Here is a 16,990-nt window from a genome sequence, read left to right on the forward strand (position 1 = left end):
TTAAATCTGTTTGGAGTTTTTCAGGCACACGGCCCTCTCTCAGAATATCACCAAAAGCCTCAGCAACAGCCTGTCCTGTCTTGGTTTCAAGGCACCTAACCCATGCATACTTAGAAAACACATCTATGCATGTCAATAAGTACCTAACATTATCATCATCCGCAGAATATTCACGCATGTCAACCAAATCAGCTTGAAACTGTTTGTCAATCCCGTAACAAAACTCTATTTCTGTATCCTTGCATTTCTGTATCCTTGCATTTCTGTGTCCTCTATCCTTGCAGGTTATGAAGAGTATATGTGTCATCTCCTTTTAAAAACGCTCCACGTCAGGTAATGACGGCTTTAAGCCTGTTGCCTCACTGACAGCGATACGGAGCTTCTTTACACTTCCTAAACCCCCTGGGTGTGCAGGGTTGGGATATATTTTTCTCAGCGTGTTTTCCATAATCACTTTGACCAAACACAAATACAAATGACCAGAAAAAAGTGTTAGCATACGTTTTTATTTCATTTTCTGTGTAGTGCACAGTAAGGTTTTTATAACAGATGTGCATTAAATCTTGTGTCTCCCAGACCAGTAGTTTCCAATCATGTGGAGCAGCGCTGATTTAACTCCGCGGGTGTGATGATTGGTATTTAGCAGGTATCCGACATTCTCATCAGTGGTGCAAACAATGTGCGGCACTGATCTCAGTTCACACAGAAGACGCTCTGCAGTGCTGATGATTTGTGCTTCAGCCTCACTGACACTGTATGAGCAAACAAACAGACGGATGGCCGGGATGAATCGGGGCGTCCGGAGCTTTTCCATCACCTCATCATAGCAGGTCTCGAAGAAAAACACAGGCAGCTCAAACAGGCAACTGTGGTGTAACTGGCTGGGGTGACCGGATTGGCATCCATAACATATCTCCTGCACATACTCATTCAGTGCCGTCGACAGCAGGTGGAAGGTTGCGAGTTTAATGTTGAGTTCCGTTTCCTCAGACGGGTGTGATCCTGCAGAGTCCTGTGAGCATCCTGGAGAGGGGGGCGGAGTCGGTGGGGTCTGGATTAGCAGTGCTGGAGGGGGAGACTCTGAGCGGTCCACAATATGGCAGATGTTGTCTGTAAAAGAAATCCACGCATTGCATTTTTTTAAAAATATCGGGTTTAATGCCAACGTCTCTCACACAGAGACAACCTACCTTTTGTTTTGTTTTTTTGTTTTTCTGTCCTCAAGGTTTTTGATGATTTTTGGCCTGAACATGGCAGAAGGTAAACCAATCTTCGGGCCATGTGCGAGCTGATCATATACAAGACGCTTCCTAATATTCTCATAAGAAGAGTTGACCTTGTCTCTCTTGATAGTCTTATCGACCTCATTAAACACCCGCTGCAGTGCTCTCCAGTCTGACCACTGAATAAAAAACAAATCCTTAAACCATGATAAACGTTCTTCAAGGGTGAGGGGGTATGGGTTCAACCTCCAGCTTTCAAGGCCCCAGAGTGAAACCTCTGTAACGTTGAGGTTTCACCCGGTGCAATTGTGGCTCTTGTAACTGTTGTGATATTTTGATACCATGGTAGCATTTACAGGATATTGTTTTATAGTGATATTATACAGGAAAACTGTTACTCAATAAGGCCCATTTACTAGTTGTTTTTCTCTTTCTCTGTAACCTAAGAATTAATGTGTAAGAATCACAGGTTGGTACCTCAAGGTTGAAAACACCACAGAGATCACTTCCTTACTCCCATCCTCCCTTCCTTATCTCTTAGAAAGGAGCTTGTTAAAGGCCAGGTGGTTCGTTTCAGAATTCACTAATGAAAGAACTCTGTATTCTGTGTCTAGGAGTGTATTTTGCTGGGATGATCATAAATTGTAGCTGAACTGATAAACTATACAAAGGATACTTCTTTGCTCACAAGGCAGGAAGACGTTCCCTTATTTGGTCTGTACCGGTTTGAACTGCGAATCTGTTGACAGACGAACCTTTTTCCTCTATATATACTGTTGTCTGATGAATAAACCTTTGAGTTGGTTTTGGGAAAGCAACCCGTACAGTCTCTGTGTCGTTTTGTTCTCCCAGCTGCTCCCGACGTCGTAACTAACACGCTGAATGGCATATTTGACTGTTACTTGAGAATATTTCTTTGAGTTCTATAGGTTATGGACAATCTCTGCTGATAGGTGCTCACGCCTCGAAGGAAACCCGATCCACAGACGGAGATTTCTTTCAGTAACCATAAATGGTAAGCTGCTCTTTTGTCACACACTACATACACAATATATGTGTTTTAGTGCAAATTGTACATTGCTACATTGTTTTGAATTACCCTCGGCCCGCAGTATATGTGGGCACCTGTCAAAGGTCATTTGGATTTACCAGACCGCTTTGAAAACAACATGAAACAAATGAATGTCTTTGTTGAGCCATGACTGGATTTATCCTAATCCTTCCTAAAGGCCGTTATAACCTTGCACTGCCAGTGATGAGCTGCACCAGCTGTGACCTAATGTGGTCCCCCTCAGTTAAGGACTTCCAGGGTGGTGGATATTGGCCTGGCACCTTAAATTTATGCACCCTGTTTTCAATGGATGTCTTTCAGTCTTTCTATGACATTAAGGTCATAAGTAGTTTACTGACAATTATTTAACATTTGAAATGAAAAGATCTGTCAGTCCATTCACATATATACTGTTCAGAGAAGGAATGTAGTTTAGAGCAAAGTGTAGTAGTGTGAAGTGGCTAAACACACTCACCAATTGTTCTAAAATAAACAATTTATCAAAACATTAACAGTCTTTCACACATACATACGGTTTATACACTATTTTAAAAAGAAGGGGTTGAAGACCTGATTGATTACAAAAAGTCTATTAAAATGTTCTGGGTAACCACAGAAATCTTAGTCAGTTATGTCTGAGAGAGAATGTTTATGACAGAAGTAAGGCCAAAATCTCAACAAACCAAAGTTACATACATGCTAAAGAGAAAGATCAAACTGTGCTGAAATTAGAAAGTGGGCAATATAGGGCTTCCCCAGTGAAATAACTGATCTGAAATAATTGAGGCACAAATTAATAAATGACATACTAGTAATCCACAGAAGGGGAGGCCTCTGGGAAAATGTAGAAAATCAATGGGAATTTCTACAGTAGCACGAGTTACCAGTCAATACCAGTCCTGGTATTGGTTATGTTGAAGTGATGGGTTTTATAATTCATTTTTGGTCCACTGAAGGGATTGTTTTGTAACCCCAATATTGATATTTTGTAAATAAAAAATATGACCTCAATTAAACCTTTAAATTCCCTGCACTTGTCATAGATATCTACATGATGTCCAACAAATATACATCAAGTCCAAGGTTCTAATGTTGAACGCCATATTGATGTCCAGCTTAAACCATGGTTGGACCTCCAAATTGTTGAAAAAGTTCAAATGCAGTACAGACCTCCAGAATTGGTCATGGACCAACAGAACCAATATAGACACGATCTGTACATCTATCTGACTTTCTTTGTTTAGTTGGTAGCTAACTGAATTGTCTTACTTTTTTTTTATAGATGAAAGAAAATGTCCCTGAAACATACAGTATGAAACAATGAGTGTCAGGTTTATATTTATAGTCTACATCACATTTAAGTGGTACCCATATGTCAATTTGTTTGAGCCTAAAACACAGACTACTCCATGACCCGAATGATTGTTTAATCCTTCCCATCAATACCTCTCAGTTCCACATCTCTAACTCATGTTATTCTCCATGCAGCTCTAACAGCAGTGGTCCAAACACAGCAGACTGTGCTGGCTGCAGTGGGAGAAGATGCTGAATTCAGCTGTCAGCTCTTGGACACTAAAGACGTCCTTCAGGTCACATGGCAGAAAATCTCACGTGATGTGGAGACAAATGTTGCCACCTACAGCAAGTACTATGGTCAGAGAGTGAATGATGGCTTTAACGATAAAGTCAAGTTTAAATACACTGGACTACAGAACTGCTCCATAGTCATCAGGAATGTGACGGAGCAGGATGAAGGATGCTATCACTGTCTGTTTAACACTTATCCTGAAGGCTCCTTCACTGGTAGAACCTGCTTCCAAGTCTATGGTAAGAACTTTTGCATTAATGTGTTTAAATGTGCTAGAAACTGATTTCCTTTCAACAACATATTCCTTGCAATATCTCCTGATCCTTCACAGAGCTGCATGAACCTGTTGTTGATGTCAGAGAGTCAAACTCTGCTGAAGAGTGGGTTGTTTCCTGTTCAGCCACTGGTCGACCTGCTCCCACTGTAACACTCTCACAACAAGACCTCAGCTTCTCACAGTACAACACTGTCAGTGTGTCCAACACCAACGCTACATTCACTGTCACCACTACAGCTGTGCTCTCAGGTTCACGTAAACACAGCACACAGGTGGGATGTGCAGCACGAGTGCTCTCTGCTCCTCACAGAGAGGTGATGGAGACGATTCCTGAGGTCCAGCAGACGTCAGATTATCAGTGATGGTGAGAAACTGAGATGCAATAACAATGCATTGTGGTAGTATGCATTTTCTCTTTGATCAATAATTGATGTATTCATTTTGATCAGTGTCACATTTTTCCTGCTTTTTCAAGTTTCCTCCTGGATCATTGTATTAGCTGCAGTATTGGTGATGATGGTCTTTGTCAGTGTTGCTGCTCTGCAGTAGGCTACTCTTTAAAGAAAAAGACCAGATAACTTTCATTTTTCATTTCTTGTCATTTTTTTCTACACCAAAATCTATCCAATAATATCTGCATAACATTTTCTACTTGTGATTTAGTTATTAATTCTTTGCTTCATGATTCAATCGGTCTTTGTCTAGTATTAAATTTTATGTCTCCCATTTAATCCCACTGGCTTTAAAGTGTTTCACCAGATTTTTACGAAGTATTTCCAGTCTTTTGTTGTCTCTGTCCCAAATGTTCTGAAATGTGTTGCATGTATTAAAAGAAGTTGGACCAAAAAATGTACTATGTACTTATAAACTTACATTTATGAAAGCTGAACAAACATTGATGTACTTGACTTTTGTAACAGTGAAAAGGCGATCTGTTTTTACTGATAAATATATATGTTTGCATTACTGTTATTTAGATTGCCATGTTAGAACGTAGCAAACAACATTGTTTGTTCCTCTATGGTTTCTTTATTTTTACAAATCTAAATGTTTTTGGTCAAAAGATTAATAATTTCATATTGAGGTCAGATGGTCAGCAGTTTTGATGTTTTTGCAGAGATTTTATTTTTTGCAAAATAGCACAAGTAAACATTAAAAGTAGTTCCTAAATCAAGGCATTTATTATTAAGGCGGCCATTATTATGGCCCTGTGTGGAAAAAGTGATTGCCCCCTAAACCTAATAACTGGTTGGGCCACCCTGAGTAGAAACATCTGCAATAAAGCGTTTGGGATAACTGGCAATGAGTCCTTTACGAGGTGCTGGAAGAATTTCTGCCCACTCATCTTTGCAAAATTGTTGTAATTCAGCCACACTGGAGGGTTTTTGAGTATGAACCACCTTTCCAAGGTCACAGAGCACCTCAATCAGATTCACGTATGAACTTTGGCTAAGCCATTCCAAAGTCTTTCTTTTGTTTTACTTAAGCTGCTTAGAGGTGGACTTGTTGGTGTGCTTTGGATCAAGTGCACTTCAGCTTGTGGTCGTGAACAGATGGCCAGACATTCTCCTTCAGGATCCCAGAAACTGGATTCTGTTCATCTTGACGTTGCATCTCCAGACTGAGAGATCTCAATTACTTTGTTTCTTATTTGCTTCTGAATTTCCTTGGATTGCGCCATGAGTGTAGTTTTTGAGGATCTTTTGGTCTACTCTACTTTGTCAGACAGGTCCTGTTTAAGTGATTGATTCAGCACAGGTTTGGCAGTAATCGGGCTGGCTATGACTATGGAAAAATTGTATATTTCTATTGATAAATGCAAATATTTTATGTCTGTTATGTGCATTGCCGTGTGGAGAATATAAGGAAAACAATTGTGTGGTTTACATTGTTTCTTCCTCTTAGATTTCTTGATTTTTTTTTAAAATTGCAATAAACTTTATGTTAATTTCAGTGCACTTTCACATTTCTTTAAATTCAAACTACAGTCCTGTGAATAACTAGAAACACTTCTAGCAGCACAAATGTGAGGTAATTGTTTTCTGCTTGACTTTATCAGTCTCTCATATTGTTGTGGAGGAATGTTGGCCCACTCTTCATTACAACGTTGCTTCAGTTTCTTTGAGCTTTGTGGGCATTTATTTAAGCACAGCTCTCTGAATGTCCCAGGTTGAGGTCTGGACTTTGCTTTTCAGCTATTCTGCTGTAGATTTGCTGCTGTGTTTGGGATCATTGTTCGACTGCAAGACCTAAACTTTACCTATAAAACAGTTAACTCTGTATTTTACACTTTATGTAAATATTGTTGCAGATTTCAATTATTAATGTTTTTATAACTTTGTTCTTTCTTATATTTAATATTATACATATTTATACTTCATGTCTCTGTCTTCTTTTGAACACTCCAGCACAGCATCACTATAACTTTGTCCTCACTGACAATAAAGCTGTTTTATATATTTCATTGCAAATGTTCAAGCAATTTGTAGCTGTATCTTAAGATATTTTGTTAATAATATAGTATTTTATATTGTTTTTTTCCCCATATTTGAGAAATATTTAACATGTAAAAGTCTGTTTATGTACAATTTGGTGATATTAGCCCTGATTATTGGAGGAACTTGTACATGAAGCAGATTTCTGAGACTTCAGATTTGAAGGTTGTTGTCATATAATCTAAATGATGGCAGATTAACGTTCCCTACCTCTGTCCTACAACCACAGGACTCCTTTGCATTCGACTGATAGAAATTTCAAGCTCAGTGTTAATGAAGATTTCAAAGGCCTTAGTGCAGGGGTAGGGCACGTCTAAAACCTGCAGGGACACCGGCCCTCGAGGCCTGGAGTTCCCTACCGCTGCCTTAGTGTGAAAGGAATGAAGCTGTAGCGCCTCCCAGTGGTTGAAAAGAGGTACACAAGAGGTTAGAAATAAGAGGCTGTAGAAATAACATTACAGAAAAGCAGGACATGCTCAAGCAAACATTATAGAAAGTCTGTCACGGTTCTGGGTCAGTTTGACCCAGTATTTTGAGTTGTCATGTTTTTGCAGGTTTAGTTTAGTTCCATGTGTCATTTTCTGTCTCTCTCTCTATGTCGAGTCTGCGTCTTAGTGTGATGGTTTCTTGTTCCTGTTTTATTGTGAAGGTCTGCGTCTCATGTGAGTGTGTTCAGTTTGACCTCTGTCTCGTCTTGGTGATTATTCCCAGCTGTGTCCACCACCTGTGTGTAATTCCCCTGTGTTTCTCTGTGTATTTAAGTCGTGTCCTCTGTCATTGTAGTTGCTGGTCTGTCTGTGTGTCCACCATGTCTCACCCGTGTGTTCTCCCCTGCTGTCCATCTCCTCTGCTCGTTCTTGTCCAGGTTTGTGCTCTGTAGTTTAGTTGTTTCTAGTTTAGTTCGTGCTCCATTTGCTGTTTGTCCATATTTATTTTTGTGTTCAATAAACCACCTTCACTTCTCCACTACTGCCTGCGATTGGATCCTCATTTATTATTTTCACACGGCTCTCCTCACCCGCCGTGACAGTACGGACCAGCCAGATATGGATCCAGCGGCAGTCACCCCACCTAGGGAGCTTCAGGAGGCCGTTATCGACTCTGCTTCTAAATTGATTTACCAGCTGTTAGAGCATGAGGGAGAAGTGTCTCTTTACACTGTGGAAGCCAACCTACAACACCTTATTTCCAGTTACCCCTGGTTATTGGACTCACTGCATCCGCTCGTACAGAATTTTGTTCTTCACGAGCTTCACCTACACCCCCCCGCCGCTACCGCTCGCCTGCTCATGCAGTGATATCATCAGTGACAAGTCAGGTGATAGAGGCTAATGCAAAATGGTGTTTCAGTGAGGCACAATTTATTATGACAATACATTTTTTTAAATACTCAGTATGAATTAAACAGGTTAAAGGTCAATGCTCTGTTGTAATATAAAGACAAAATGATTGACAGCAGCCCAGCAATATCAGTAAAACGCAAATTAGCCACATGGTGCAATGTAAGGAGCTCTGTGATTGGTTAGGAAAGGACAGACTGGCCACCTCGATTTTTCTTCACTGCACATTGATCCATAGCTTTGCTCTGTAAAGGCTAACAAAGTGCTTTTGCTTTACAAAGACATTCAGCGTCGGTATTCACTCTTTTAAAATGCCACTGAACACTGGAGTGAAATGGAGCCCTGATCCTCAGAGTTTTATTGTTGCTAACATTTCTTATAGATAGCACAGATAGTGCCCCACTGCAGTAATCACTCATGTCTAGATATTCCTGTTAAAAGGAGTTTTTCCTCCCCACTGTAACATGGCAAACATAGCAAGCGGATAATCCAGCTGAAGCTTCAGACAGCCGTCAGACAGTGAAACACTGCCATCTGCTGGACGCGAGTAACACAGACGCTGAAGGAAAAGCACTCAGAAGGAAAAGCACGCACACTTGGAAGACTTGACCATTTGCACAAAATGAATGGCTGACACTGGACAGATGAGAGAATGTGATGGTCACACCCTCGTGCATTAAAGAGGGCTTTCAGTTCATTGAAAACACAAAACCAAACACACAAAAGACACAATGAGACAGCTGATCAGTTTGCTTCACTAAATCATCGACACAAGCCGTGTTGTAGAGGGTACTGCAGCCGTGGCAGGTTATCATCTTAATGTGGCCCTGACACTCCATCGTACGCCACAAAGCTGTGAATAAATGAAAAGCAAAGAGGCATCATCACTAACATAATAACTGTAGAAGTTATCCCGCTGCATTACATTTATCAGGATATCGTAATAAATGTTCATATGTTGCTTTGACCCATCATTGTTGTCATTAATATCGCTACGTGACACTGGACACTTCCTGTCATTCATATGTCCTGACTTTGTGATCAGTGTAGCAGCTTGAAAATAACTGCTTGGTTAACAGCAGGTGTACAGGCAGGTGCTCTGATCAAATAACATGTTTGGCTAAAGAAACAGAAAATAAAACATGTAAATAGGAACACCCACATCTCTACTTCTTCTTCTATTTTCCATTTCACACTTACAAAAAAGTTCTCCTGCGTAGGTGTTGAGACAAATATATGTCAATTTAATACTTCAGACAGGCCCCAGAGCAGGTCTGAACAATTAGTCCACTTAAAATCAAAACTGCAATTTGAAACCATGCAATTAGCAATTTTGCAAAGAAAACTTGGCTAGGCTAAGCTAAGCTAACTGTTAGACAAAGTAGAGGAGTTGGAAGAGTAAAGGATTCTGGTTAACTCCAGTTCAACTTAACATTAAATTAAACTGACAAATATCATGTTTATATTCATATCTTAGTCTTCTGATGAGCTCTATCTTATAAATCTATTAGACTCAGACGAGGTCGGCACAGGGACAGGCCTCGGGGGTCCAGGCCCACCCGGTGAAGTCCTTCTTCCCCAACATCTTCTGATGTACTTCATTTATACATTTTGGTAATGAAGTACTTAAACTACCACCTCACTGATTAGTTATTGCAGTGTGAGCTCAGTTCAATTAATCAGGTCACAGTAGTTTAGCACTTCTACAGCAATCATGCAACCAGCAGGACTGAGGAGGACACTGGGTGGACGGGCTTTGCAGGTCAGACTTTGAAACTATCTTTTATTGTCATTATGCCAAAAGCAGTGAAATTATATGCTGTCCCATTCAGTGCAAATAAAGAATCTGTGTTTACTGACAGGACAAAGCACTGAACATGATTTCATCTGTTAACCTGGACAAATTCCAAAACAATTCCTTATTATTTCTTTTTCTTAAGTAAAACCAGTAAAAGCTTCTACTTCAAAAATATGGACTTAACACTGAGATCCTGATATTTTAGACCAGTTGAATTTAGATGATCTTTTTTAGTTCGTTCAGTTTGCTGGTTCTAACGACGACGGTCTTCATCAGTTTTAATGTCACTGTGACTCATATCTCTGCATGGCTGTTTTGTTCTGAGTGCACTGTGACAATGAAGTTAAGATCCGGTGATCAGCACAGCAGCCTGGGAGTGACTGCTTGGTTAACGACAAGGTTTACAAGACCTGATCAAATGTCACACTGGAAATATTTTGCAAGTGAAACAGCAAATGAAAAAATGTAAATATGTTAACTGGACCACCTACATTGTTTCGAGAGCAGGGGTGAACTAAAGAGTGCGACCCATCACTTCAGTTTCAGCATATAATTTCTATTTAACACTCAAAAAAATCTGTTGTACAAGTATTAAAAATATATTCACAAATGAAATTGACATGCCTGAGATGAAAACATTACTCATACAAGTTGTCAGGTAAAGTCTATAGCACTGTTACATCTAAATATGGACACTGAGCTGGGACGATGTCACAGATCTGAGCCTCTGCACCTTCACTATACGTTTGTGTATGTCAGGCCTGTCCTGTATCTCTCCACCACCTGATCCAACACACCACCAAATCCTGATCAGCTGATCATCTCTGCTCCTCTAATCACCTGAATATCCAAGTATCCGAAAGTGTCCATCGATCTGACAATACAATTGTAAAACCGATCACTGACCTGTGCCCTAATGTGTTCTGTGCACTTGTGAACACACTTCCTTATGGAGTACGTTTATTAAGGACACTCTTTCATTAGCACACAGGTTCAATAACACAACAAATAACCTCCAATAAACCTTTTAATAAACTGTCATTGGAGGCTGATGTGTTCTCTCTTGGCTTGTTTTCTTGTTGTGTGCCACACAGAAAATAAATGCATGGTGTCTTAACTCACTGATACGGGGATATCAATGAGCACAGAGTCCAGCCAACGATGGCACAAAGTCAAACCTCCTTCAAGGAAACTGGAGAGTCCAACACTGGCATTGAGGCTACCCCAACAATATCAATATGGTGTAACTTCCTGCTCTAACTCAGGCTCCTTCCCCACAAGAAAGATGATATTTTATGTACTCGAAGTCAGACCTGGAATCTGCGGGTCAGACTTCCTGGGCCCCCGACCCCTGACCTCTGAGATTTTCATGTCTTGTATTTTATAATATTTATCTTTTGTTCTCCTGCCAAAATTGTAAACACTGTCATCATGCCATATTGCACTGTTGTTCGATCAGCTTCATTAAATATACTTTTATATATACTTTTATCCTTTGTTTTGTTATACATCCATGTAAATCCTCATATGAAATTATTACAACCAACTGGTAGTAAAACAAAAATAAAAAGATTGTTCAACATTTTAACTGCAAATGGTCAAAACATTCACTTTATTTGCCAAAAATTATACTTAAAAAGGGGAAAAAGAAGTGTTAATAGTTTATTTGAAAGGTCAAAATATACCAACACATCTTTTTATTTTAAATCTATTTGTTTGTGCATTAATTTTTTTTCTAAAGCCAGATGTGGAAAAACAGGCTGCATCTACATGCAGGTTCTTGTGGTCAGTGGTCATCATATTTGCATTATCTTTCTGAGTCACAAGCAGGGAAGTGTTAAAGTTTCCTAGAAGTGGTGGGCCAGTGATGTAGGTGTGGATGCAAAGGATTATTTGAGGTGGTGCTGATCAGAAGTATAAAAATCAAAGTGTCCAGATCCAAACACACTTTGTTCCTCTGTGACAGAAGTGAACTAGAACTCACAGCAGCATCTGAACTGCAGAAGAGATCTCTGCTCATCTCCGTCTGCATTCCTCTTTTGGTAAGAACTTATTATGTATCATTTAAAATGATTTTCCTTTTAAAGCTGGGCAGCAGGCTCACGTTGAACATCTCCATAAACTGTCATAATTCTGCTGCTACACTAAACACTGCATTCGGTGAGCACACTAAACTTACGTAAGCTGTATATTTGCACGGTGAGAGACCTGTTTTTGCTGATTTGTGTTCAAATACAACAAGATCTTATTTAAACTGACTGTCAGATGTTGCCTATCCAGTTATGTAATGAACCCACTATATACATGAACCACAGACCCTTCACCACATCTTCATCACCTGCTGTTCCAGACAACCAACTTATACCTGAACCACTGCAGGTTAATCATCATCATTAGTAAAGGAAAAAAAGGTGAGTGTCTTATTATTTTTATTTTGCAGTGTGTCATTGTTACTACAGAGCACACTGAAACATGTGACAGGAAAGAATAACTGAGTGCAGAAAGGCATTTATATTAAATCGGATTTAAACTTTGTTCTTAATGAACCGGATCTATTATGACCTGGACTTTTATCTATAAAATGGGCTTGTGAAACCCAGAGAAAAACTCTCTCAATATATCTGTAGATATAAATATATATTTATCCAAATCACATCAAGTAAAAAAGGCAAAATGACAAAATTAAAAAAAGAATAACAAAAAGTATAAATGAAAACACAAAATTTTAAGGCAAAAACAAATATCTTGATGTCTTAATACGATGAATATAAAATATAAAGTAATACAACAAGGTTAAATATCTAAACATTTAAACTACTTCAGCTTTTCAAAGCTTCTTTTTCCAGTTGAAAATGACATCATCACGCCTGAATCTGCTTCCAGGAGCCGTCCAGATCAGGCTTGTTCAGGATATTTAGAAATCGTCCTAACAGTTGAAAAATAAAAAATAAACTGAGAACAAAGTAATATATATGATTAGAAATAAATAAAAAAGAAAACTATAAATAAAACGACTTCTTTCATTTAAAGAAAAAGGTCTATCAGTCCTCTTGTCGTGTGTGTTTGCAGCTCACAAAGACGACTTACTGAGCTTCAGGATCCAAAAGGATGTATCTGCCAAATTCTTAATGTGGAAAAACGTCCATGTGTTTTCTTCTCCAGGAGACGATGAAGACACTGTTTGTCTGCATGATGCTCGTGCTGCTCTTTGCTTCCGGATTTTCCAAAGTGAACAATTTTCAACCAAGCGAGCACCGACCTGAAGAAACACCTTATGAAAAGTTTAGAAGACAGCATGTAGATGCTAAGATGACTGAAAAGCTGTGTAACACAGAAATATCAAATAGGAATATCTACAAACTTGACAACAGTTGTAAGGAAACCAACACATTCATCCTCAGCATTCCAGCAAAGGTCAAATCCATTTGTAGAGGTGATGGGAGGTACGATGAAAATAGCGGCATGACGTATAGTACCGCAACGTTTCGCATAATTAAATGTAAGCTAAAGCATCAGGGAGCCAGGAAACCCAGCTGCCAGTATGAAGGCAGGCTTCTCACCAACAGGATCATTGTCGTGAAATGTGAAGGGAAGTTACCTGTGCACTTCGATCGGGACCTTCTACCCTCTGAGCGCAACGATGGCGAGCAACTGTGAGGAAAGAGTGGTGTGGAGGGGGGGCGTGGTCTGCGATGCTGCTGCAGGTCAGATGGATGTACCTGCGCTGCATTTGCTATCACGCCTCGCCAACTTAAAAGGCTTTGTGCTGTTGTTGGTGTTGTGGATGTGTTGGCTGGCAGTCCACAGACAGACTGATTTACACAACTGTGGAAAAAATAAAATTAATAAATAAAATAAATTGGAAAACATAGATGTGTCATTATTTCATATAGATTTCAAATAACATACCATTTGATGTCAACATGGTTTAGTTGCATTTGCAGTGCTCGTGCTGTTATATTCTTATGATTCTGTTCATTTTATGAGTGTATCCTTCAGCCTTGCTTCACATATTTACTGCTGCTTGATCAGCTTTAGTCCTGCTAGCATCAGCACAGGTAGAAACAGATCACACATCAGAGAATCGGCCGTGCATCTAAATGCAAATGGAAACTAAAAATGAAAACATAGATAACTGAGCTGAACTTCATAGATCTGAAAGTTGACCAATGCATACATAGTGCTAAAAATCAGGTATCGGGAAAACACATTATTTTATATTATGCTGATGTCAGGGCTCTGAGTGCGGGCAGGTGGAAATGTGGATCCAAATGCAGGACTCCGAGACGAAATGTAACTAAAACCACAGCTTTTATTGCTGGCATGAAACAAAAACAGAAACCAAACCATGAAACCAAGCAGGAACACACAGGCAGGGTCTGAGGGTACGACGCGACACCAAGCGTGGGAAAACACAGGGCTTAAATACACAGGGTAGTAATGAGGGAATGGGCCACAGAAGGGAGACACAGCTGGGGGAGCTGAACTTCATAGATCTGAAAGTTGACCAATGCATACATAGTGACAACACATTATTTTATATTATGCTGAAGTCAGTTTTTATCCAATTTTATAACTATATCATATAATAAAGTCTGTTTTGAAGTTTACTATGGTAACAATTCATCTTTTTAGGCTTTTCAGAAACACTGTAACTTCATAGGTATGAACCAACAAACCATTTTTCATCATGACAATAAAAAATACATCTAAAGGAGATAAACATCACAACTGTTCAACCAAGCATTAAGTCCATTTTGAAACAAAGAACGATGTACACTCAGCCAATCACATGGCAGCAACTCAATGCAGTGTAAAAGGTGAGATGTAAAATAAAACAATTAAAAATATTAATTAATCTTAATCAATCTTAAAATATGAAGCAATCTTCTAACTCCCCTTTACATACAAAGCTGTGGCCAACCTTACAAACCATTTTGAATTTTTTCCAGCCGAGGCGTTCAAAATAACCAAACTGCTAATAGTCACGGTTTAATTTGGGCAGCTGCCTGCCTAATATAATGTAAAATCATCACAATATTTTACACAAAGAGAGTAAATGTATCCTTGTACTCAGCTAAGACAGCTGGGCTGCTGTGGCTTGTGTTTATGTTCAGAGTGACATCTGATTTAAAAGCAGACTGTCATGGTTGCGGCTGTGTGCAGGCAGGATGAGGACCCAAACGCAAGCTCACGGAGGCAGGAATGAACTCAAAACACAGCTTTATTGCTGGAGAGAGAAACCATACAACCTAAACAAGGAAACTATAACGTAATACACAGAGAAACACACGGCCATGAATGAGGGAGAACGCGACACAGAACTGAGGGAGACGCAGACATAAATACACAGAGGGTTAACGAGGGAAGTGGGAGCACACGGGGAACACAGGTGACACTGATAATCATAACAAGACACGGCAGGAGTGAACGCAACACTGACGGGAGACTGTCAAAGTAAAACAGGAAGTACACGGAGGTTCAGAGAGGAGGAGAGACAGCACGGGGAGAGCACGGACATAACGGGCTGGGAAAACATGGAATAAAACTCAAGGAGGGGAAACGAGGGCTCACAGATAAACAGAGGGGCACACAGGAGGTAATCAAATAAGGAACATCTTAACAGAAACCATGGCATAAATAAAGAACAACACACAAAACATATGAAAACTAAGAATGCTGGGCCAACATGGCCCAGGATCATGACAGACAGCAAAAGACACTGAGCAGCATATCAGTCAGCATGGGAAAAATGCCATAGATTTAAGGAACCAGGCTAAAATAATTGGTTTCTAGTGGGTTCTATTGTAAGTGCTCTATATTTCAGCATGACATACTGTATGCATCCTACACTGAGAACCCTTGAAGCTGATCATCAGGGTATGCTGTGTACTTCTTACACAGAAGATAAAATAACATGCAAAGATTTTAGATGGTTGTGGTTGGTCCTTACACACAGATGTAAGGTCAAAAAAAACAATGGATCGTTCACAGACGCTGGTCCAGTGGAACCCACTTCCACAAAGGCTGCACCTGCTCTGGCAGAACAGGAAGCATCAACTACAGAGTAGCTATTTTCATAATTAAGACATCAACTATAGGTGTTCCCAAAATGTGCCATGTTGTCTGCACACCTGACAGCTCAATAAGTCCTGTGTTGGTTACAGATGGTGGTTGTTTCCAGAAACAGCACTTGCATAAAACAAGTACAGAGCACTTTATGAGCCAACCTGCTTCTTTAATGAGCATTTAGGTTGTTTGTATTCAGTGTTCACAGATAATATGCTCATTAAAAGGGGGGATCCACTATGTCCTTCTTCACAATCCTGTCTGCCAACTTTAAGAAGAAATCAGAGTGACGCAGAAGCTTTAAAACAGTGTTCAGAATAATCAGTGATGCTTTTATCTGAACTGATGACAGATAAAGATGAACGTGAGTGTGGCAGAAGAGTAAGTTCTCCCTCTTTCTTGGAAGTATACAAAAGTCTGTTGTTTCTAAAAAGTTCATAAACAAACAACAAGTTCTTACAGAATGAGACGTGAAGCCTGGAGACGAGCAGTTCAGACACGCTGTTATTAAATTCTACCTGAGCAGGTTATAGTTCACCTCAGTTACGGAAGAACAAATAACACTTGGCTCTGGGAGCTTCAGTTTTTATACACTGTCGTAGCACCACCCTAAGCCATCATTTGCATCAACACCTACATCACTAGCCCAGCAGTTCTAAGAAACTTCTCTGTTTGTGGTTCAGAACCTAATGTGACACCAATGAGCACAACAGCATGCAGCTGCAGGTTGTTGTTCATACCTGGCTTTACAATAAAGAGCCATGTTTGCAGGCAGCTGTTTGAAGTTTTGTGTAAAATATCATTTTTATAGAAATAAACCAAATGTGTCTAAATATATTAAGTAAACAATCAGAATAAGAACATTTTGAAATAAAATCCAAAAACTGCATCTGGCTTAGTTTTTGTTGAATAAATAATGACTCTGTGTAATATGTCATGTGTTGTATATGTAAGTTGTATTTGTACAATGAAGCCAGGCTTTCTTTGTGTTAGCTGCCTGACAGAACCTAAAACTCTAGTCAGAGATTGCAGGTGTCACAACAGACATGATCAGCTTTCTCTGTCGATCCTATCTTTCTGTTTCACACTCTGTGCACTCATAGAAAAAAATCTTTAAAAAAAACAATCACATGACTCTTCTTCCACACA

General features: G+C 39.6%; 2 protein-coding genes across 2 annotated transcripts in view; one reads left to right on the forward strand and one right to left on the reverse strand.

Moving 5' to 3' along the window:
* The window catches only part of cd99l2 (CD99 molecule-like 2), a 19,503-nt gene extending 19,399 nt beyond the window's left edge, over positions 1-104 (reverse strand). The window contains exon 1 of the mRNA XM_085267719.1: positions 101-104. Coding sequence (XP_085123845.1) covers positions 101-104 — 4 coding nt within the window. The remainder of the gene's footprint in view (positions 1-100) is intronic.
* A 1,324-nt stretch (positions 105-1,428) lies between these two features.
* On the forward strand, positions 1,429-4,868 carry LOC146577808 (OX-2 membrane glycoprotein-like). The gene is made up of 4 exons (XM_085267720.1): positions 1,429-1,448; positions 3,728-4,101; positions 4,194-4,491; positions 4,616-4,868. Exons 1-4 carry the CDS (start codon positions 1,429-1,431, stop codon positions 4,686-4,688), a joined length of 765 nt encoding a protein of 254 aa, XP_085123846.1. The 3' UTR covers positions 4,689-4,868.
* Positions 4,869-16,990: the final 12,122 nt, after the last annotated feature.

This window comes from Mchenga conophoros, linkage group LG3, assembly GCF_057382185.1.
Source record: "Mchenga conophoros isolate Kocher_MC1m ecotype Shallow Benthic linkage group LG3, M_conophoros_male_GT1.1, whole genome shotgun sequence".
Classification (NCBI taxonomy): Eukaryota; Metazoa; Chordata; class Actinopteri; order Cichliformes; family Cichlidae; genus Mchenga; species Mchenga conophoros.